The sequence below is a fragment of the Cebidichthys violaceus genome, unplaced genomic scaffold (assembly GCF_023349555.1).
Source record: "Cebidichthys violaceus isolate CVI_PGR_0920_01 unplaced genomic scaffold, fCebVio1.0.p SCAF_11, whole genome shotgun sequence".
Classification (NCBI taxonomy): domain Eukaryota; kingdom Metazoa; phylum Chordata; class Actinopteri; order Perciformes; family Stichaeidae; genus Cebidichthys; species Cebidichthys violaceus.
In genome coordinates, this window is record NW_027176274.1 from 12421257 (window position 1) to 12442724 (window position 21468).

Here is a 21468-nt window from a genome sequence, read left to right on the forward strand (position 1 = left end):
AACCAGCAGCCAGTTAGCTTAGCTTAGCATAAAGACTGGAAACAGAGGGAAACAGCTAGCCTGCTTTGTCTGAAGGTAACAAAATCTGCCTATAAAGCTCACTGATAAACATTTATATCTTGTTTGTTTTATCTGTTAAAAAAGAAGAAGTGTAAACCCAACACATGAATTGTGGTTTTCTATATCTCGCCTTGGCACAGTGACTTTGTAAAGTCTTTCCCCCTATTTCCAGTCTTTATGCTAAGCTAAACTATCTCCATGATGGCTCAAGATTCATATTTAGTGTACAAACATGATAATGGTATCGATCGCCAAGTAAGTGAATAACTTTATTTCCCAAAATGTTGAACTATTGCTTTAAAGCCTTAAGTTCTAAGTTAGTTTCTGTCTTGATTATTACATTTTCTTACATTTTAAAATTTCATCTGGTTTATTATTTATCTTGTTACATTTTTACCATTGCTGTAAAACTCCAGTGTCCAAATCAAATATGTTCTAGTTTTTCCAATCCAATAGGCTAACAAATAGTTTTATAGCACGTAACATGTCCTTACCAGGGTCTTCCTTTTCTGCAAAAGCCACGATGTGGATGCCCTTAATGTCATCCTCCTGAGGAGAAGAAGACAAACATAAGTCATAATGTCATGTTATTGCAAATTCTAAAGTTTTAATGTTATCTTCAGCCGGACAAACATCACTCACCCAGGTCTCAAACATATCTTCTGCACGCAGCTTTCTCAGAGTTGGTCTGATGGCACAGAAAACACATTGAATATTAAAGTATGTGTTCATACAATAGAAAAGAACTGTAATGTAAATTGGTTAATGTAATGCAATGTAAGTTGGTTAAATAAATACACGTTTGTCTGAGTATTTAATATAACGTTTTTTACCGTCTGTGTTCAGTGATGAATTTCACCAGATCCTTCTCAGAGTGAGGCTTGCCCGGGATGGTGACTGGCTCCTCCATGAAGGGTTCATAGAAATCCACGTCATTCAACTTAAGGGTTAGCTCCTTGGCCACCTGAGGCAAAAAAGACGGATCCCTCAAGACTAAAAATGCATCAATTTATTTGTTTGTTTGTGTGTTACTTACAGATTTCTCAAATGTGGCAAAGAACTTGATGTAGGGCTGGAACTGCTCTGCAGCTTCTTTAAATGCTTCATAGTCTGTGGATGAAAGAGAACAGAGACAAAGGAGTTATTTAGAGTATACTGTGTTCTTTGATTGTATTATGTTGTGAGCATCAAGGTTTTCCTAGTCACACATATGTTTGTGCTTTCTTTGGCTGTTGTATACATGTCATATGCACATTAGAAAGCGGAAATAGATGAACTTTGACCGGTCACAAGGGATGTGGCTCCAGCTCATCACAGCAAGTAAACTACTCTAGACTCAGTTCTCCCACAGCACGTGAGATGGAAGCAGGCAGTGACAGCTGTGTGATAAAAATGGATCTGTAAATCCGTGGAGATAAGGGGGTTAAAATGCTCTCATTATGAAGGGCATGAGCCACAGAGAGCCCATCACAAACCCAGCTAACAAGAGCTGTGTTCAGACAAACAAAAACATAAATTTTACAAACATATCATTCATGCCAACAGGCTCACACACTCACGCTCAGAGTCCTCGTTCTTGAAGAAACCAATGAGGCGGATGTCTTCCTCCATCCTATCAAAGGCTCTCAGCTCCAGAGCATTATCTATCACCTCCACTGGCTCCTCCAACAGCTAGAGACATACAGGCAGAGAAGTACTGGGGTAAGCTTGTAACTTTGTTTTAAGTCTGGTGTTGAGTGGTGCTAGCAGCTAAGAGTCAGTCTACTCACATCCAACAAGAACTCCACCAGAATGTTTGCAGAGAGCAAGCCGTCAAACTCAATCACCCGATCGGCCTTGAAAACATACACGCTGCCCTCCTCCTCCAGGCCTGTGATTGAAGGAAATTACATATCAATAGATACATTCAAAGGCTGTTCCTAAAGTTATTTGGCCCTTCAATAAATCTGTGATAAAGGCAATCGTCTCTCAGGACTTGCAAATATCAATCGGATAAAGATTATGTTCTATTTATATACCCACCCAGTTTCTTTGCCACTTTTGCATCTTTGTGGGAGTCGACCATTCCAAACCCAATGTCCTTCTCCTCCATAACCTGAGCTGCAAGCTGCAGCCAAAAGAAAGAGAGCATGAAGGAACGGTAAGAACAGGACTGAACACATTAGATGTAAAGAAACAAGACAAACCAAAATGATTGATTTTGGATTTGGAGTTCTGAGAACAAGATCGCAGTTTAGTTGAAATATTCATGGAGGCAGATTTTGTGTGTACAAAAATGAATGGTAGTGTGACTGCAGTGTTAGGTAAGGTCTAACGGGAAAAGAAATAATACCAAAGTTGGTAATATGACAGAGGTACTCAAGCTGACCAGGGGCAACGGAGACACAATTACATAATCGTTCAAGCTGCCTGAATCTAAATATAGCCAAAACTACAATAATTGTTCTGGCAATTGTTTTGTGAAGTACAGTAGGTTAGAAAAGGGAGACTCTATTGCCATGAATCATTTTTACAAAAATAGAGCAAGCATATGATTTCATGAATGTATAGTCTTCAATGCACAGGGAAAAGCTCTGGTCGTATCAAGTTAAAGATTTAAGATTACGTTTTGACCACTAGTGCCATTAAGCAATGTCTTTTACAAGTGGGTCCTTGTTTTGTTTGCATACTGCACAAAGACTCTCGTGCACACATGTGAGCGTGCAGGCCATGAGATTCTATAACCTGCCATCAGTTTCAAGCTATTCCACTGACAGTTGGTTGTGGCAATGTGCAAACAAACGCAGCAATGCACCAACAACGGCAGAGAAGGAGAACATTTCTAGTAAGCAAACATGGATGTAAACAATGCTACCATTTGTGTGTTTACAAGGAAACTCCCCAGGGCACCTTTAAAGAAACAGTGTGTAGCACTAAGGGGATCTATTGGTAGAAATGGAATATAATATTATTGAGCTTTTTCTTTTCTGAAATTAAGAATTGCTGTGTTTTCAGTACCTTAGAATGAGCGGTATCTACATACAAAGCAGATTCTCTTTAAGGTATTGTGTTTTTACAGTAGCAAACAGATCTTACACATGTTGTAAGACTGCAAAATCTTCTGTGAGTAGATTCTTGGAACAAATTAGCAACTTTAACTGCAACGTGAGGGAATGACTGTATAGGAACATGGCCCACCTGTGCCGTGTCAAATAAACAGAGCTAATATCAGGACTGCGCGACTGGGCTCAGGTTACCCTCAACAGACCAGAGAGCAACTAACCCTCAGCCATGTGTAACATGAGACAGGACACAGTGCACACTGTTTCCTTCTGTATGGGATTCAACCAAAGAGATTTGTTTAATCTGTCACTTTGTAGCCAGTTGGTTAGCTGAGGCTGAATACAAAATAACTTCAAGTTATTTTTGCTTTGACCACCAAAGTCGACAGAAATACCACAATAGAGGAGAAGTTAGTTGTGTCCTTCACATGTCTTACTCTGAAACCACATGAGCTCTTGGCCTATTTCTGCCAACAGAGGAAAGCCACAGGGAAAATCAGAGTGATATAATTCTACGAGATAGAAGCACACATTGAATTAAAGCAACAGAGGTAACCTTAAGTGACAGCTCTGCATCTCACTGGACTATTGTGCACCCATAGAGTATATGCTATACTCGTTGACCTTGAAAAAACTCACACATACACATTAAGATGGAGTTGTATATCTTACTAGTTGGCTGTCTGATTATTATTATATCTTTTATATGGGTCCTTTCCTCATATCACTGCCTACACAACAAACCATATTCTTTCTCTTATATTTCTGTCCTACGTCTCTTAGCAACAACTGTCTTTTTTTTTATTTCTTTTTTTTGATCACCGCTAATCTCCCTTCTCCTTAAATGTGGCCCTGCACCTCTTCTCTAACTGCTTTGTTTTCCTCTTCTTATACTTTACCTCCAGCACCAACTCAGTCATCTTGTGTTGTTTTTGCAGCTCCTTGCTGTCTGATATGGGCCCATGGTAGAACATGCACACCATGCTGTGCTTCTTCAAGGCTTTCTTGTAATTCTTGTCATTGATGTCTAGGACACGGTCTTTCCCGTCATACTGTGGGAACTCAAGGCCCTTTGCAGCCGGGGCCAAAGGCACGAGGCTCAGGCAAGGGAGCAAGAACAAGCAAAGGGAGAGCATGGTCCAGAGCAACCACACACCCCAGAAAGTCTGGTGGTGGTTTGAGATTCACAGTATAAAAACTGCCCAATCGAAAAGGTCACCCAAGCCCTGTGGACAGGGAAATGTAGGAAAAGCTACAGTAAGTTTGGAAGGTAAAAGTTGGTCCGTCAATCGCAGTTCTCAAGCATCCCAAGCTGTGCAGACACATCCAAGTTCTTGAAACATCTTCAGGAACTGTTTCTCCCCCTGTGATCTCTCCTTCACGCCTTCTCTCTGCAGACACAAACACGAAAGAGGAGTACTGCCGGGCCTGTGAGGTACTGTGGGGGGGGTGGATACCATACATAGCTGCGCTCCTCTACCACTTCTTGTGCAGGACAGGCCCATTTTTAGGAGACCAGTTGTTTGAAAGCTAAAAATAAAGCAGCAAGTGAGAAAGAGAGATAGCACGGGGGTTAATAGTGAGTACAGTTCTTGCTCCCAGTGATGTCGGTGATGTGGGAGGAGACAGTTGAGCCCCAGAGATTTGAGGGGTTCAGTTATTTCAAGGCGTTTAATTCCGTGAGAACCTGTTTAGAGCAGAAAATGGTGGTGTATTTTAAGTAACAGCTTATGAGACAATCTGCCAACAGGTGTGCAATAGACAATTTAAATAATCTGTGTGTGGTTGTTGTGCAGATGTGGTCCCATGAGTTTAACATGTGCAATGTGCAATCTGACCATGAACTGAATGTATTCGTATCTATATATAACAGCATATTAGTTTGATTAGGTTTTTTTGTCAGAATTCAATGTGCCTTCTGGATTTTTCAACAGTTTTCCCCATTTTGCTCTTCACAAACCTACACATTGACTGTACTCTTAAAGTGTATATGTAATCTTCACATTCACCATTATTACACAACAAAGCTGCAGCAGCTGCACCTCTATTTTTACCGATCTCTAGTCCTTTTCGTCACCTCCCTCAAGTACAATGGTTCTCTGGCTGCTTGGAGAAGAGCCTTGTCTGCCCTCTGCAGGCGGAAATCAAGTATGACATGTTGAAGTTTAAGATTTTTATGCAGTCATTCTCAACTAGAAGTACTTGTATCCCAGCAGGTATTTTCCAGTTTCCAGGGAATATATGGAAGAATTATGGAGCAGCTGAGCTTTTTGGAAAATAATACAATATTATAATTTTGCAAAGAAATAAACACACAAATAGGATTCATTAGTGTCAGGCTGATCTTTAGTATATGTATTAATATATTTATTGTTAATATAATTTTTCACAGCAGACATGTTGACTTGTAAAAACAGTAAAAGAACAGGTGTTTTCACTAATAACATTAAAGTCGTTCTGATCTATTTAAGTTTCCCAGAAAGTTATGACAGCGTGACAGCAAGCCAGCATTTTTTATTTCATTATTTCAGGGTCATCATGATTTGCAAGAACATATTGTAATGACATAAATATTTATACAATAACCAGTGTTGAATAACATTCTCTTCAAAATAAAATAAAATGAACACATTTGTCAGTGACGTGATACTTGACTTCATCTGACAGGGCTGTGACAAAACGGTTGGGAACCACTGTTGTGTTATTGATGTTAATGGATTAAATATCTAGAGGACTAAAAAGCTAAACCCCTAGTTAGATGCACAATATATATTAAACCGTATTACACTGATTACAAATTTGACCAGCATGAGCAGAATTCACTGAAAAAGAAAGGATATTAGACCACCTTTGTGAAAACCTGTTATGCTGCTACTGCTATTGATGATAATGATAGGCCGCTGTGGGTTGAGCGCCTTTGCTTGCATTATCTAGCAGCAAAGTTGGTGACAACGTCGCCCTGTTGTATCTGAGCAGTCCAGTCCTCCTTGATGTATTGGTGGTAGGGGTCATTAGAGTGCTCTCTCCTCTTGGATTTGACCGTGCTTACCAGGATGGCCACAACAATGAAGGCAAACAGGCCAATCATCACCGCCAGATACCAGATGACGTTCTTGAAGTTCTCCTCAGCCAGAGTCTTGTCCAAAGCGTTGGCTGCAGCCGTCATGTTATGCCTCCAGTTGTCCAGGTAATGACCTAAAGCACTGGTCAGGGACCCCTCCAGGTGAAGGGTCAGGTTGGACAAATCAGATGCACTCATCTAGTTGGAGGGGGAAAAAATGGATGGTTTTCTTTTCCAAAAAATTTAAGATAAATTCCATTTGTCTATTAAGTAAATTGTGTGAATTGTAAATTCAAAACATATAGACTTGTGCATACTCATTTCACTGGAAAAAGTCTAAAATGAACATAATATTAATAATTATGTTAATCAGTTTATATTTATATCTACATACAGAGCAGGTCCTCTTTACAGAGTCGGCCGCCATGTTTCTACTGTAGCTCACACAGACAAATCTAACACAGGCTCTATAGGGCCATTCGCGTCTTTTTGCATCGGCCACCGTTCTCTTACATGCTTGGCAAAACTGAAGTGTAATTTAGTGACAGCAGAAGAATTGCTGCAAAGGAGGATCATATTTACATTTGAAGTCCAACAAGGAACATCAGCTATGGTCCAAAAAACAGTACTGTGATAGGAAATGTGATTCTTTAAAGCAACATGCAAGTAATAGAGCTCTGAAAATAACAAAATCATCTGTGCCCAAACTGATATTTAACTGCTTCAAAGTAATATGAAGAGCACGAGAAACAGGTTCAGCAGCCTACAGTCATATTATCATCTAAACTAAACAGAAATGAAGAATATGATATCTTTTCATCTTTACCAACCTTCTGCCAGGTTCTCAAAGGCCGAATCATGAAATTGGTCGCGTTGGACACCTTGAAAAAGGAACAAAGCAAAGAGGCGCTGACAGAGAGCACAGCGGGTCACAGGAAGAAGCAAAGTCTTCAGCTCACAGTAACACACCACTGCTCATTCTTTGTTTACTTTTTTAATCGTTTCTCCTTGGCTGTGGGTTTGAGTGTGTGGGGGGGGGGGGGGGGGGGGGGGTGACCTTGAAAATGTAAGGCATACAAATTGTTAAAGTCATTACAACCTCACACACACACACACACACACACACACACATGCACAAACAAAAGGATTGACCCAACTGGTTCGATAGATGGCTGGCTAGTGTCTTTATTCACCTGTAATTCCTCATCTGCCCACACAGTAGAAGCTCCCTACATGGGGGACATTGACTGCAAGGCGATAGTCATTTCACTGAATCTCCCCAGATGGCAGCAAAAACGCAGCACATTTTTGACTCGTATTGACATGCACTTCCTTTTCCTCCTATTCTGTAAAAAAGTGAAAGTGATTAAATGAGGAATTGAACTGGGTTCTGAAGTGAACTACGCAATTAGTGTCAGTCACAAAGCAGCACGCTGAAGTCAGTCAAGATCCATTGTCTTGCTCAAGGATACTTCAACGTGTTGTCTGTTTGCTGACTAGAATGCTTGAAACTGTGTCTTGTGTTTGAGATGGGGGTGTGTCTCCTCCCCAGAGCCACACTGCTGGAGCAGATGACTCACACCACTTCTGGTAAGTCCTGGATCATTTGTTTTGCAATGCAGGGTCAGCAGATAGACACCACAAAGACACATGAGGTGCACTACACAGAATAGTGGAGCTAGAAATGAGTTTGTAAAAAACTTGCAATAGAGTGCTGCAGGAATAAGTCCTAAAGGATTGATCACAAGAAAATTATCCCCAGCAGTCGCCTAACCCCCGTTTCAGATTGATGCGGCTTTGGTTGTTGGGGAAATCTTGACTTATCGAAGTAGTTCTCAGGCAGAAGTTGTTAGAAGAACTTTAAATGTTCAGAGCGACATAGTGTCCCCAGCACTAAATAAAATCTTTGTTACTTCTCTTAAATCTAGGATTCTTTCTATCCCTATATATGGACATCCTACATTAGCTTACCAGTAAGCCAGAGGCAGACCAGGTGACAAGATCACCTCTGCGAACAAAAATAAGTCTCTTGACCTTAACATCAACCCATATTCTCCAAAGTTTATAGTGCCAGCTATCTACGTCCGCTTGGCCTTCTTGATAATTTCCATCAGCTCTTTCATTTCCTTTTTCACTTATTGCACAGACATGTCATAAGGTCACAGAGTGATTTATCAGTACATTTAACCCAGTCAACTTTAATACTCAGTTTTGCTGTTTCCCTTCATGATTAGGCCTTGGATCTTCTTTTGGAGGAGAAGGATCAGCTATTTGTGACTTGCAGCTCAAATAGTCAATGACCAGCTCTGGCTCTTCCCCCTTTTCCTCTGGCTCTCCTGTAGTGGAATGAGCAAGAAACACAAAGACACATGAGGTGCACTACACAGAAAAGTGGAGCTGGAAATTAGTTTGTAAAAAACTTGCAATAGAGTGCTGCAGGAATGAGTCCTAAAACCCAGAAATGAGTCAGCAACGGTTCCCTTGTCTCGATGTTGATGGGTTTTTGGTTAGATGCCTGGAATAAGTAGTTGTGTTTGAGCGCACACACTTTTACCCTGAAACAAGAGTTTAGTCCAACCTTCACGGCAATGTGGTAAAGATTAGCCTGCCTATTTAGTCACAGAACAAGTTTCTTAGCAAAATAGACTGATGTGAAGGTGATTCATCAGCTATTAACTATCTCCGTCCTGAATCCTAACCCACTGCCTTTTTACTTTTTTACTTTTCACTACCCTTAATGACCTGATATTAAGGGTACAATGTGAATACACTAAAGTTAACTACAGCGCTTTTGTAAAATAGTAACAGTTGTTGCTGGAAATTATTTGAGCTTTGATAAGTTAATCATTATTTAACTACTTTTATCTAGGTACTTTTGCTGCTAGTCCTTGAGCATGCAGCCATAACTGGACAATCAAAATATTGTGCAGTTTGCTGGAGCAGAACGCAAGATTAGCCTTGGACAAAAACAGAGGCACACTCTCCCTCGGTCAAGGACTTGATGACACACACCATCACACACACGCTTCTGAACACAAACTCTTTATAGGCTTATGCCTGGCGGACATGATTAACATGGAAAGACGACAACAGGAGGGTTAAACAAAATCTGAATTTCTCAATTGGCTCAGTGTGATGAAAGAACATTACAATGTGTGTTGAAATGAACTGACACCAGGGTTTTTTGTAAGAAAGCAGCCAAATCTCTTACAATGGCAAAAGCAGAAATACCCTGAAATGCATTTGATGGAACACTCTTGCATGTTGAGGGTAAAATTATTCAACATTTAAAGCATTATTCTGTACCATCTTCTAAAACTTTCTAGTAAGCCACCTTTTAAAGGACCCTCTGGTCCAAATAAGTAGTCAAATGGTCCGACCACATTTGTTATAACCTGACAAACTAAAAGCTGTTGTTAATAAAGGCGTATAACCAATCTATGAAGCATTAGTTAACTGTCAATAAATGCTTCACAACTAGGGTCAGAGATGAACCAGGACAGCAACAGAAACTCAAAGGCAAGAGAGACCATTGCCACTGGAGCTAGTGACCATAACCCCATGATAGGCCCAGATGTTGCATAAATGAATGAAATGTAGATTCATATTGACCACATCTGCTGTGCCTACTTATTTATGCACATATAGGCAGGAACATGCTCATATGGTGTGTGTTATGTGTGTATGTGTGTATGTGTGTGCTTGTGGTCATTGGGGTTATGTCATTCACAAAGCGTAAACATTGACCAGTGTTCTGTGAGTCACAGGAGTCAGCATATAAACATGTGAAAATAAAAATGATTGGTTAAACGTTAGAATGATAATTGACTTCCTGTTTAATCACGTTCATTTGTTTCAGTACTGGGTGTCTGGTAGGTCTGTATAATTACTTTTTTTATATTGGTTGCGCGGTGCCCTGGTGTATGATGTCTATTAAAACAGCATGGGTTACTTGCCAGTAAAGTAAACAGGGCTAGTCTTCATATTTTCATAATTTCTGTTTTGCATAAGGTTGGATCACTCCGACACAGCTGCAGTAGCAGTAGGCTATTCAATGTTCCTTTTGATAGTCAGTTACCATCATCATTATTATGGCTTGCAAGAGTGAGACCTGTTGATAAAGTTTACTTCATTACTTATTAACTAAGCTGCTATCTATTTTTCTGCATCATATCAATAAGTCACTGTTTCCATAAAACTCGGTATCAGCAGTTTACTCTTGACACTCCAGCAGCTGTGCTGTTAATGTGTCAATAATCACTGTTGTCATTGGTCGGTTTGACCCAGACAAGAAAAGGCCTTGTGTATGTTTCATTGATTCTCGTTCATTATGTCGAGGCGTTGAAACATTTTTTTCCGCTGTTATTACGAAGGGAGGTAAATATTTCCTTTTGCCATTGAAGCTCTGTTCCACGGAATATTGCCCAGAATTCCAGGCATGCCGACACAGTTTAGTCGGGGCTATACATTGGGAATGACAGGAATTTGATTGTGGTGTATTTGACAGGCTGCTTCTGTTGTCACCCCAATAAGAAAGAATAACAGAGACATTACATTCAATATGGCTAAATATCAAAAAGGAAGAGCAAAATTATATTTGATGTGACGGGAAAACAAACAAGCAAACTGATTTTTTTATGCAAAATGTATTTTGCGACAACTTGCTAATATTAGCAGAAAAACTCGCAGAAATCTGTCACTGTCATTTCAGTTGCAGTATGGACTTAATGACCATGATTCCACTATTTAATTGTAATGATACTCTTGAGATCATTAGTAATTCATAGGAATATACAAAACAAATTCAATTGTATACAGTAGGACTCACTCATACTATACGTCAGCATTTGCTGATCGCTCTAATGATTTTCCTAGACGCAAAGTGCTGAGGCTCTGGAAAGTTTGTGCGCTTGAGAACATCTCGTGCATTTCGTCTACAGGCCAGAGGTTAGCAGCCATCTGTGTGGGAAAGAAAGGCAATGAAGGTTTTCCTTTCACAAGGCAGGGGCATGTTTGCTCAGGCAACCACGCCTAAATGATTTTCATGTCCTGAGTTGAACCTCTCTGTCAGCCGTAAATCTTACCAAAATTGAAAGACTTCAACCCGACCATCTACATCCTGATCAATTTGATTAGTATGCTTCGGTATGCCTATAACTTGTTGGAAGCAGTTGGGAGCAAGTCAGGAAGTGATCAGTTCTGGGCTTTGTTTTACATCCTCTGCCAAAATATTACCACCCTAAAAGATTCCAAACAGCAATAATAACAAAACAAAATGTAGGTAAAAAGATGAGTCACTGCAAAAACTGACACGAATTACCAATAGGATGTCAGTAAAGATTTAATTTAAGTTATGCTGTTTCAAAGGGGAAAGTCCTGCTTAGTATGCTTCCAGGCAAACAACTGGCATCTTATCCACAGAGTTCATCTGACACTGGTATGCTGTTATGCTAAAGACAGTTGTATATTCTAAAATATGTAACCTTTACTTCTTTGAATATGAATATATTTTTTCATAGGTCTATATATTAACATCAAATTTGCAAGTCTGTATAAAATAACTATACAATATATAATGCCATCAAAATTAGATTTGAAAATGTTTTTTATGTAGGTTACACATAGCTATTGATATTAATGTTAATGCATACATTCGGTTTAGTAATAAAACCATCATTATGATGTTGTGAAGGCATTTTGGAGAAATAGACTAAATAGAAAACACAATAGACAATGAACAAAGCATGGCCTTGATGCCAGCACTTTTCCACCGGGACAATATCTGGGTTAGCAGAGTAGGCAAAGCGTGTCAAATCCGTGGAATGATAAGCGACAAAATTAGTTTGAATCTTACAGCAATGTCAGACTCAAAGTGTGTGTTGTATCTTTCAGCAGTGATGTAAAATAACAGCACAACAGAGCTGAGCTCCTGGCCTGCAGATTCAATAAGAGGGGAAACACAAGCACAGGATTTTGTGGACAGGTATCCATTAGATGATTGCTTACCTGAGAGCTATCCACCTGCACAACGTAACTAAACGGTGGTGGAAGAAGTATTCAGGTCATTCATTTGAGTAAAAGTAGCTTGATGATCCTCTGACTTTTCCTTTAGCATCACAGTTTGACACTTTTACTTTAATATCTCAACTACTATTTTATTGATTGATACATTTGGTACAGATATCCAGGGTGCCCAGAGGACAAACGCTATTGACTTTTGTGATTAACTGACTTCACCCCTAGCAACACCAGTAGGACAAAGTTTCCACAAATCCTGTGAAATACTTTTGTCCCAGCAACTGTGATACAAACATTTAGCAAATATCTGATAAACAGCAGCCTTGGTCAAGGTTGCCAAGGCACATTCTGTCGGGAAAAGTATTTCTCAATTTGCTCCCATAACTGCAACCCACACACTCCCCTTTAGATGTGCATGCTACATCTTACTTTGTTGCAATGGGGAGTCACAGAACATCACGGTGTTGGTTGTGTCCACTCAGCACTTATTGTATTTGTATTGGTTTGTTTCTGCACTGTACTTTTGCTCTGGTTCAGGCTCTTAGATGCTTGTGTAAGCAAGGAGATGCACTTATGACTTCTGGTGACTAGTAGTTCTCTTGAATACCTATGTTGAATACACTTATTGTAAGTCGCTTTGGATAAACTTTAAATTAACTTTAAATCCACTAGTTACAGAGGTGTAATGTTTGGTCGAATGAGGATAGAGGAATGTATGGAGCTAAACTGGTAAGTAAAGATTTATGAATTACTGGCTTTTGATTGGCTGAATATTGTGTAAAGAAGACTGGATCCATCCAATGCTCTTTTGGCTCTGAGAAGATGAATAAAGTTGTGCTGGGGTTTATGTAACCCTGGTCAACAACAGAAAAACCTAAAACACTGAATGGGAAAGTAAGTGTGTTACAGCCCACACCCAGTATGAATTCCTTCCTACCGCTTTAGAGTTTTGAAGACATCTCAATTATCGTGTGATGGAAGAAGTTGCAGAATATCACTGTCAAATAATGCAGTTATACAGGAGTTGTAATAAGATGTGTCGATACCAACACAACCAGGATATAACTTGTGAAAATGGGTCCACAACTAATCAAATCATTTAGCAATTTCCTGAAAACTTGACTGATGCTTTCAAATCAGTCAACAAATCACCTGACTTGAGAAGAAATACAAATATTAAAGGGCACTTTATTTGAAATTAATGTTGATGTTGAGCAAACCTGACTTTATATTAGCTAGTGTTTCAAGAAAGTATATTCTCCAACTGTTCTTCTCATTTTTGTTCTGTAACATAAATAATGAATACACTTTTTTTTGTCTCCACAGGAATTTTATTTTAAGTCTCTAAAAATAAAATCCATAAAAATAACAATGTATATTCTCTCAGAGAGAAATAAATAATTTTAAAGCACTTTCCCATAGAGCAAATCATCACTCAATCCTCTAATTTCAGGAAGAAAAACTGACTTTTTTCATTTTAGCATCTAAGACACATTTGGTAAAAGAGGCTTATGAAAGATGCACTTGAAACAAGATTAATTGCACCGCAGTGCACTAAAGGTACATTGACACACAGTAGAGACACAACAGACAGCCGGCAACAGAAAAATGTATATTGTGGGTGATCCAATGAGCCCCGAATTACATTATACACAATATTAACCTAATGCAACAGACTCAACACTTTTGAACAATGTGAACCATACAATGAGATATTCATAGAGTATAAATGGATCATGAGTATTGGTAGTGGCTTATTGTTATGATAGAAGTTAGGATATTTCTTCTCAAGAAGAAAAAATATATAAATTAAAAAAGCCTAATGCCACAAATTTCTAATGTGCTTCTTCTCTTCAATTCTTGTGCGGCAAAACGCATACATATTATAAATACCAGATATTTACTGTAAGCTTGGCAATACCTCCAGTCAGCTAAATTAAACCACATAATGGTCATATGGAATAGCAGCAGAGGTTCTGGGCACTTAACTCATTTTACATACTTTATAATGTTCCACTTTACAAAGAGAGGGTAAAATATAATTTCTACCTATTGTCTTCAGCAAAACAACATGGATATTTATAAGATCTTTCGCTAATAAACTTGAACTGACAGTCCGGGAAACAATAAAAATGTATCAAATACTCACAAGTTTTACTGAAATAATACTGTGACAATTTAGCGCTCAGTGGCAAAAACTTGCACAAAACCGTAAAGGCCCTAAAACAGTTTTTGGACTTACTACAGACATAAAGGTGCTACACCAGCAACTAAGCCTACTGTCGCCATCAACTAAAATAGAAAAAAAAAAAAAAGCATAAATCACAGAATACATTTCATTTTCACAGAAAAAAACAAGTGCATATGTCAAATAAGGCAAATATTAAATTCACGTACAAGTACAAAAAAACAATTGTAAATGTAATACAAGCGCTGCACAAAAAGGAAAAGCACCAACTCAATAAGCTTCATAGTCATTAAGGAGTACAATTGCTTTCACGTGTCAAAGTTTAAATCATTTTAAAAAACTGATTAGCGTAATCTTAGAGAAGAACTGTATTACAGGCAGAGCTTCTCAAATCTTTGAAAACTCAACTGTTCGTTTCTGACAGTCACCGATCCCGCACATAACTTCCACCTCAATAAAAAACATCCACACCAGTTCACATTGGTTCAGAGTTCAACTACAGCGAGAAGTAAACGTACATGAAGATGGCCAAACAAAAGTTGATAAGCAGACCCACGTTGAGGAGAGTTTTGATTCTAGGCGGCTCGTACAGCCTCTCTGCAACGGCTCTTGCATCCTCCCGCACAACGTTTTGCTTAGAGCTCTGTGCTCCCTCCTTATATCCCCAAAACCATTCCATGAAACGCATGCACCTGCTAGTCTTCCCACTAACATGGCAGCTTTCCTTTCCGATCATCTCCCTCCTTGCACTACCAAACTGTTCTGGAGGGGTGGCGACAGGGGATGTTTCTGTACTAGGGGTTTCTGGGTCACAGTCTGTGGATGGGATCAGGGGTATGACATGCGCCCCATCCAAACACTTCTCCTCTCTGACCTCTGGGGGCAGTTCTTCCTGGAGACTTCCGTCTACACTATAATGGCTCTTTTCAGTCAGCTTGTAAGTGTCCTTCCTGTCCTCTGTGGGAACCTTTTCAATGTTGCGGAGCCCCCAGAATGTGGTGGTACGAACCTGCTCCTCATCTGGTGGAGAGGTGCAGAGGCTGACCACCACCGCCACAAACCCTGTAATCCAGAACAGCCCAGTGGCAAAATACATGTAGTGAATGTTAACGATGAAGGCAGGTCTATCGTCTGGCTGGTCACAGCGAGGCTGGCGGTAGATAAAAGCTAGGATCAGTCGCACGATGCCAAGTGTGAAACCTGTCATCCCGCCGCAAAAAGCACCTTTCTCATTGCACCGTGTCCAGAACACACCCAACAGGAAAAGAGCGGCAATTGGTGGAGTGAGGTAGCCAGCAACTTCCTGGATGTAGAGGTATGTCTGTCCACCTTGCATTTCAACAATAACAGGGACCCAGGCAATGCTGATTACCACCATGAGGACGACAAACAAGCGGCCCATGATCAGCAGCTCGCGCTGAGAAGCCTTCGCTCGAGCAGTTTTGTATATGTCCAGTGTGAAGATGGTGCTCGCGCTGTTAAAGATCGAGTCAAGATCACTCATCAAGGCGGCGATCATGACTGCCATCATCAAACCCCTGAGTCCCACGGGCATCACTGCCATGACCAGCCGTGGGTAGGCAAGGTTTGAGCAGCCGGACTGAGAACCACACACAGACATGCAGTGCTCTGGCCCAATGCAGGCGAGCTCGTCCGCAAACAAGATGCGGGAGATCATTCCTGGAATGACTATTAGAAACATGGGGAGGATCTTGAGCAATCCAGCCATGAGCGTTGCGCCCTTAGCGTGAACAATGTTCTTTGCCGCAAGTACTCTCTGGACAATGACCTGGTCTGCACACCAGTACCAAATAGATGCAGGGGTCTGGCCAAGAAGGAAGCCCGGCCATGGGATGTCTTCATCCAGGGGACCTCGAAGGAGACGTAGCGCATTTGGTTTAGGTTCAATACGGCAGGAAGGAGAATAGGTGAAGTTTCCGGCAGCCATTATTGCAGTAACATTTGGAACTGCCTGCATGTACTTAGTTCTGACACCCTCTAGCCCACCAACTTTGACTAGGCTAAGGATGCTTAAGGTTAGGGCTCCACCAATCATCAACACTGCCTGAAGGGAATCCGTGTAGAGTACTGCCACCAATCCGCCAGTGACAGTGAGCAGTGCGGTCATACTAATGAGCAGGACAATAGACACATACAGGTTCCAACCCAGGGACTCTTGAATGAAGAGAGCTCCAGCGAATAAGTCCACAGACAGCTTGGTAAAAATATATAGTAATAAAGACAAGAAAGCAAAGTAAACCTTTAGCCTGTTGCCACCGAAGCGTTTTGACAGGTACTCCGGCATGGTGTAGACTCCCGAGTGTATATACACGGGGACAAACACCCAGCCAAGCAGCTGCAGAAGTAGAAGTGCATTAAATTCCCATGCTCCAACAGCAAAGCCACTTGCTGCGCCTGACCCAGCAAGGCCTATGAAGTGTTCACTGCCAATGTTGCTGACAAAGAGTGATGCACCCACCACTATCCACGTCATGGAGCGTCCAGCCAGGAAGTAGCCACTCACAGTGCTGCGATTGGCTTTACGCATGGCAAAAAAACCAACGGCTAGCACCAGGACAAAATACAGGGCTACCACAGCTACGTCCACTGTCTCCATTCCAGGACCCATTATTACCGATTAACCTAAAAATAAACTCTTGGAAGAAGAGCTCACAACTTTACAAATTCTTATTCAAAAAAAAAAATACAAAATAGTCAGTTATTGATTTATTGGTTTAAAAACGGGGGAATGGAAATGCTTTGTTTTGGTTTTCTGTCTGGAAGCTGTGGTATCCACCGGCAGGTCAAAATCCCTAGATGTGCTTCGGGGGGGTTTATCCAACGGCACTGCGGTGGTCGTTCTAGTTTTGGAAGACGACGTTGTAAACCTCTGGTCTACAAAAGCCTAGAGTTCAAATGTCTGAAAACAGCAAAGAGAAAGAAAAACAGCCTCATTAGAGCGGTAATTTAAAGAGAGCAAAACACCAAACAGCCTCTCTGAAAACAGGATAAAAACACAAAGTGAGGTTTACAAATGATTTCAAAGTCAAAGTGACCATCATATCACAATCAATAACATAAAATGACGTAAGATGCATTATGTTATAGCCGACGCAATATAGCTCATTTTAATATTGTTGTATTTCATTTAGTCATTATAAATAAATGTAGTGAAGAAAAAAGTAGAATATTTCCCTCTGAAATGTAGTGGAATAGAAAGTAACATCAAAATTATACTAAAGTAAAGTACTTGAGTGCGACCAACTCAGAAAGATGGTAGCACAGGTGGGAAAAGGTAGTTTAGAAAGTCAACAGATATGTATAGTTAACAGTGAGATTGATCAAATTACATCCATAAATCCATTGAGGAAGCAGCGTCCATGCGTGGTAGAAAAGAAACCCTGTGTATTCCTCCTCACAGGCTGTATGCCCAACCCTCCCTCTCAATAAAAGAAGTCTTTGTTTTCATCTTACCATGACACCATCAAGGGCTGCACTCCATGTGTTCACCGAAAACTGTCTAGGAGACTCTAAAACACAGCAATGTCATTCAATTGAGCAATATATTTGCTAAATTATAACATGTGATTCAAACATGTTTATTATTACATATTTTCACTGATTTATCTTGCCGTCAGACAGCTCTTTCAGACGTCGAACTGAACTGAAATCTATGTATGCCCTATTCAAAGACCGCGTGATTGTAAATCCCACTGCATTTCTTGGCAAGACCCACGCTGTGTAGCTGGTTGAGGCAGAGACGATTGGTTAACGTTAAGCATTGCCCTCGAGGAGTTAGGGTCAGGACGGTCCGGACATAGCACCTGAACTAACCAGGTTACCTGTAACCCGGCCGGCATAGACGCCTGGCCAATCCTAGCGCTTGAATGCCACGCAGGGGAGTAATAGCAAGCTCAAAAAAGTGCCACTTTTTTTTGAGGCAGCCTCAGCAGCTACTGACTAACTGTGGCAGTTGCCGATGTTTTGGGCAGTTGCCACTGACTGACACGACCTGCCACGGCAGTTGCCGCTGCTTGGGGAGTTGCCATCGACTTGCCACAATGGCTGCCACTATTTTGGGGGAGTTGCCACGGCATTTGTCACTGTCTTGGGGAGTTGCCACTTTCCCTTTGCTCCACTTTGCTCCTGTGCAGGTCGAATACAGCTTCCCCGGACCTAAACCAACGCTGTCCCTAACCCTAACCACCGGTGGAGTGCGCTATCATTTTAGCAGGAGGGAAACACTATCCGACGAGGGAACCGACTTCCATATAACGTAGACCAGGGGTCACTAATAGGTGGACCACGGACCGCAGTCCGGGTCCGGACCCAGACGCCGTTGTATCGGGACCCTGGACCTACAACCGATAGATAATTGAGAATTATCTCATTTTGACGGAGCGCTTCTATTTTAACTGACACAGCTTTTCTAGCTGTTGCATGTGTTGTAAATCATCTCACGTGATGCTACTCAGCCAATCAAATATGTGTATTTCGATAAGCATCGCAACTCCAGTGAGATTTACACACACAGGGGAGAGAGACCCAACACAAGAATTACGTCAGAGAAGTTATTTCACATGACGCTCTCCAAAAAGAGAAATGTGTACAGCTTAACCAGAGCCTTTCACCAATAATGGAGACTCTTGTATCTTCATTCTTAACACGGGCAGTTTAAAACCAGTGCTTCACATGTTCAGAGACCATCACTTCACGCCTGAATGAACTGAATTTAAAGCTGCAGGACAATTCACTTTTCTAAAATGTAAGTATGATATTTTAAGATGCACATTTTTCATGGAATTTATTATTAAATGCAGCCCTTATTTTACTTGAAATGAGAGAAGAACATGTATTTATTATTAGAGTATCATTTATAATTCATCCAAACTGATGATAAATATTGTTTAGATTTTATTAAATTTAACTTTCTTTATTTGACAGTCAGTTGTTGACTACATACAGACATTAATACAACTGCTTGGCTACTTCAATATATATGGAACTAAATCACAGCGCAAGTTAGACAGTACTGTGATGTCCCGGACCTTTGCATGAGGACATTCTCTCTAACTGGACCTCGTTGAACATTAATTGAATACATCTGACGTAGACTGACACATTAACTGTGGGCGTGCCGACTGTCCTCTACTGTAGGACACTACTGACTGCAGAATAAGAGCCCACTTCAAAACAACCGAACCAGTTCATCTGAGGTCAATGCCTGACGCTAACCTCAACCGTCTCGGACAGTTTCTGCAACTTGTGCGTTAACAGTATCCGTCTAGACACGAACGTAAATATAGGCCAGATGTCTCACCAGACAATATTTGAATGGACGCTGGTCAATCAATGGTACATTCACCGTCACTACCGTAAACACAGCGTCGCCGCCTTAACACTGACATATGATCTCGTATTTTAAAATATCTAGGTAACGCTAGTCGTTGCAGTCAGACTCACTGGCTCCATTGTTTTTAACTCGGATAATACTGAAGACGTAAGCTACCTTGTTTAGCTACTGCTAGCATCGAGCATGTACTACAGCGACTCTCCATGCTGCAGACGGTACATGTGAGTGAAGCCAGTTCCTGACGGTCCGTCTCCCCTCAGGATAGGGTCGTTTGACGTTCACTGTCCGTTTTCTCGGGAGCAGCTTTGCCCTCCAAAAACCCCCAAAACAAATGCTGCCACTCTTCTTTCGCTCCTCATGCGCGCTCGTTCAGACCACATCCCACACGTGAAACCATGTGGATCACACCCGTGAGGCGTTTGGGTGCAAAGACGAAAACTGAGAATTGCCTTATCTATTTATTTGACCTACATGTTGACATAAACTAAAAAAGAAAGGATGACAGTGCCCACTGAACACACCTTCCACAACTTGTTTTAGTCGGGGACGAGAATTTACCACAGGGATAATTTACTAAACTTAATAAATCACATCTATACATTGAATACAACTGGTGGGAATTAAACAATGGCAGCTCTTCTAAACAGTATAGTATTTCACTGGAAATGAAGATGCCATTTCTAATCTGGGACAATCTTTTCTGAATTTCTGAAGCCTCCCTAAAACAGAATTTCACCCTGTATGCCAATTACAATTCCCATTTGAGATAGAGAGGTAATACTTAAATAATAGGTAATACTTAAATAAAACAATATATACATTTGTTTTATTTATTACATATTATATATTGAAAACACACATGTATTGTTTTACAACAGAAGTGAAGCTACAGTATTTCTTGGAATATAGTATACATCATATTATATAAAATATGGGAGATAATACATTACATTACATTACAGTCATTTAGCAGACGCTTTTATCCAAAGCGACTTACAATAAGTGCATTCAACATTGGTAATCAAAAGAACTACTGGTCACCAGAAGTCATAAGTACATTTCCTTTTCCAAACAAGCATCTAAGAGCATGAAGCAGAGCATAACTCAGAGCCAAAGTACAGTGCAGAAACAAGAAAAACAGTTAGTGCTATAAGTAATACGAATACAATAAGTGCAACAAGCTAGTATGAATACAATAAGTGCTAAGTGGAAGGCTCAAGGTAGCACTTCCTGCAATTGAGGAAGCAACACCTCTATTACTACCTAATAATAATTTAGCATAACGAAACATAACACAACATGACACACAAAACATACCACAACATTACAATAACACAATAGTAATACACATATTTGTTGTAGTCATTAGCCATACATCCTAACATTCATAATACTGTACATTTTGCTTTATTTTAAACACATAAGTGTATCAACAGCCTCAGCAGTCAAATCCATGTCAGCTCTGTGGTTATTTCTGCTCAGATATTTAACAAAACCATATGGCCACTTAACATAGCCAGTATTCTATTTCTGGAAAAGTCTCTTTCATGTATATTGAGGACATATTTTCCCCAATCCAGTATGTAAATATGTATTAGCTACATTTAAAAGTTGTGCACTTGTGCCGTTACAATGATGTCTTCTAAAAGACAAAAAACTAATAGCACACAAAACAGGAGCTGATTGACTTTAGTAGCACATTGACGCGCACAAAAACAGAGTTAATTCAAAAAAACTCTGCTGGCGT

At 40.4% G+C, this 21468-nt stretch overlaps 3 protein-coding genes across 6 annotated transcripts in view; all 3 read right to left on the reverse strand.

Annotated features, from left to right (window-relative positions):
• Nucleotides 1–4545, reverse strand: part of casq2 (calsequestrin 2) — a 5733-nt gene extending 1188 nt beyond the window's left edge. The window contains exons 1-8 of the mRNA XM_068704867.1: nt 4001–4545; nt 2083–2167; nt 1830–1930; nt 1620–1731; nt 1097–1170; nt 894–1024; nt 703–748; nt 555–609 (exon numbers count right to left, since the gene is read on the reverse strand). Of these exons, the coding sequence (XP_068560968.1) occupies nt 555–609; nt 703–748; nt 894–1024; nt 1097–1170; nt 1620–1731; nt 1830–1930; nt 2083–2167; nt 4001–4237 (841 nt within the window). The 5' untranslated portion in view covers nt 4238–4545. The remainder of the gene's footprint in view (nt 1–554; nt 610–702; nt 749–893; nt 1025–1096; nt 1171–1619; nt 1732–1829; nt 1931–2082; nt 2168–4000) is intronic.
• A 1050-nt stretch (nt 4546–5595) lies between these two features.
• On the reverse strand, nt 5596–12216 carry LOC137891047 (potassium voltage-gated channel subfamily E member 2-like). 3 transcript variants are annotated; one of them, XM_068735466.1, is made up of 5 exons: nt 12169–12216; nt 8344–8498; nt 7356–7508; nt 6993–7043; nt 5596–6360 (listed from the first exon to the last, which is right to left on the reverse strand). In XM_068735466.1, the coding sequence occupies exons 4-5, from the start codon at nt 7020–7022 to the stop codon at nt 6028–6030; spliced, it is 363 nt and encodes a 120-aa protein (XP_068591567.1). In that variant the 5' UTR covers nt 7023–7043; nt 7356–7508; nt 8344–8498; nt 12169–12216; the 3' UTR covers nt 5596–6027. The 3 variants fall into 3 exon arrangements, with proteins under 3 accessions (XP_068591567.1, XP_068591582.1, XP_068591574.1); XM_068735481.1 differs by lacking the exon at nt 7356–7508; XM_068735473.1 differs by lacking the exons at nt 8344–8498; nt 12169–12216 and having other exon boundaries at nt 7356–8015.
• Nucleotides 12217–14593: 2377 nt separating this feature from the next.
• On the reverse strand, nt 14594–20123 carry slc5a3b (solute carrier family 5 member 3b). 2 transcript variants are annotated; one of them, XM_068704868.1, is made up of 3 exons: nt 19878–20123; nt 17843–17898; nt 14594–17288 (listed from the first exon to the last, which is right to left on the reverse strand). In XM_068704868.1, exon 3 carries the CDS (start codon nt 16995–16997, stop codon nt 14865–14867), a length of 2133 nt encoding a protein of 710 aa, XP_068560969.1. In that variant the 5' UTR covers nt 16998–17288; nt 17843–17898; nt 19878–20123; the 3' UTR covers nt 14594–14864. The 2 variants fall into 2 exon arrangements, with proteins under 2 accessions (XP_068560969.1, XP_068560970.1); XM_068704869.1 differs by lacking the exon at nt 19878–20123 and having other exon boundaries at nt 17843–19852.
• Between the last annotated feature and the right edge of the window lie 1345 nt (nt 20124–21468).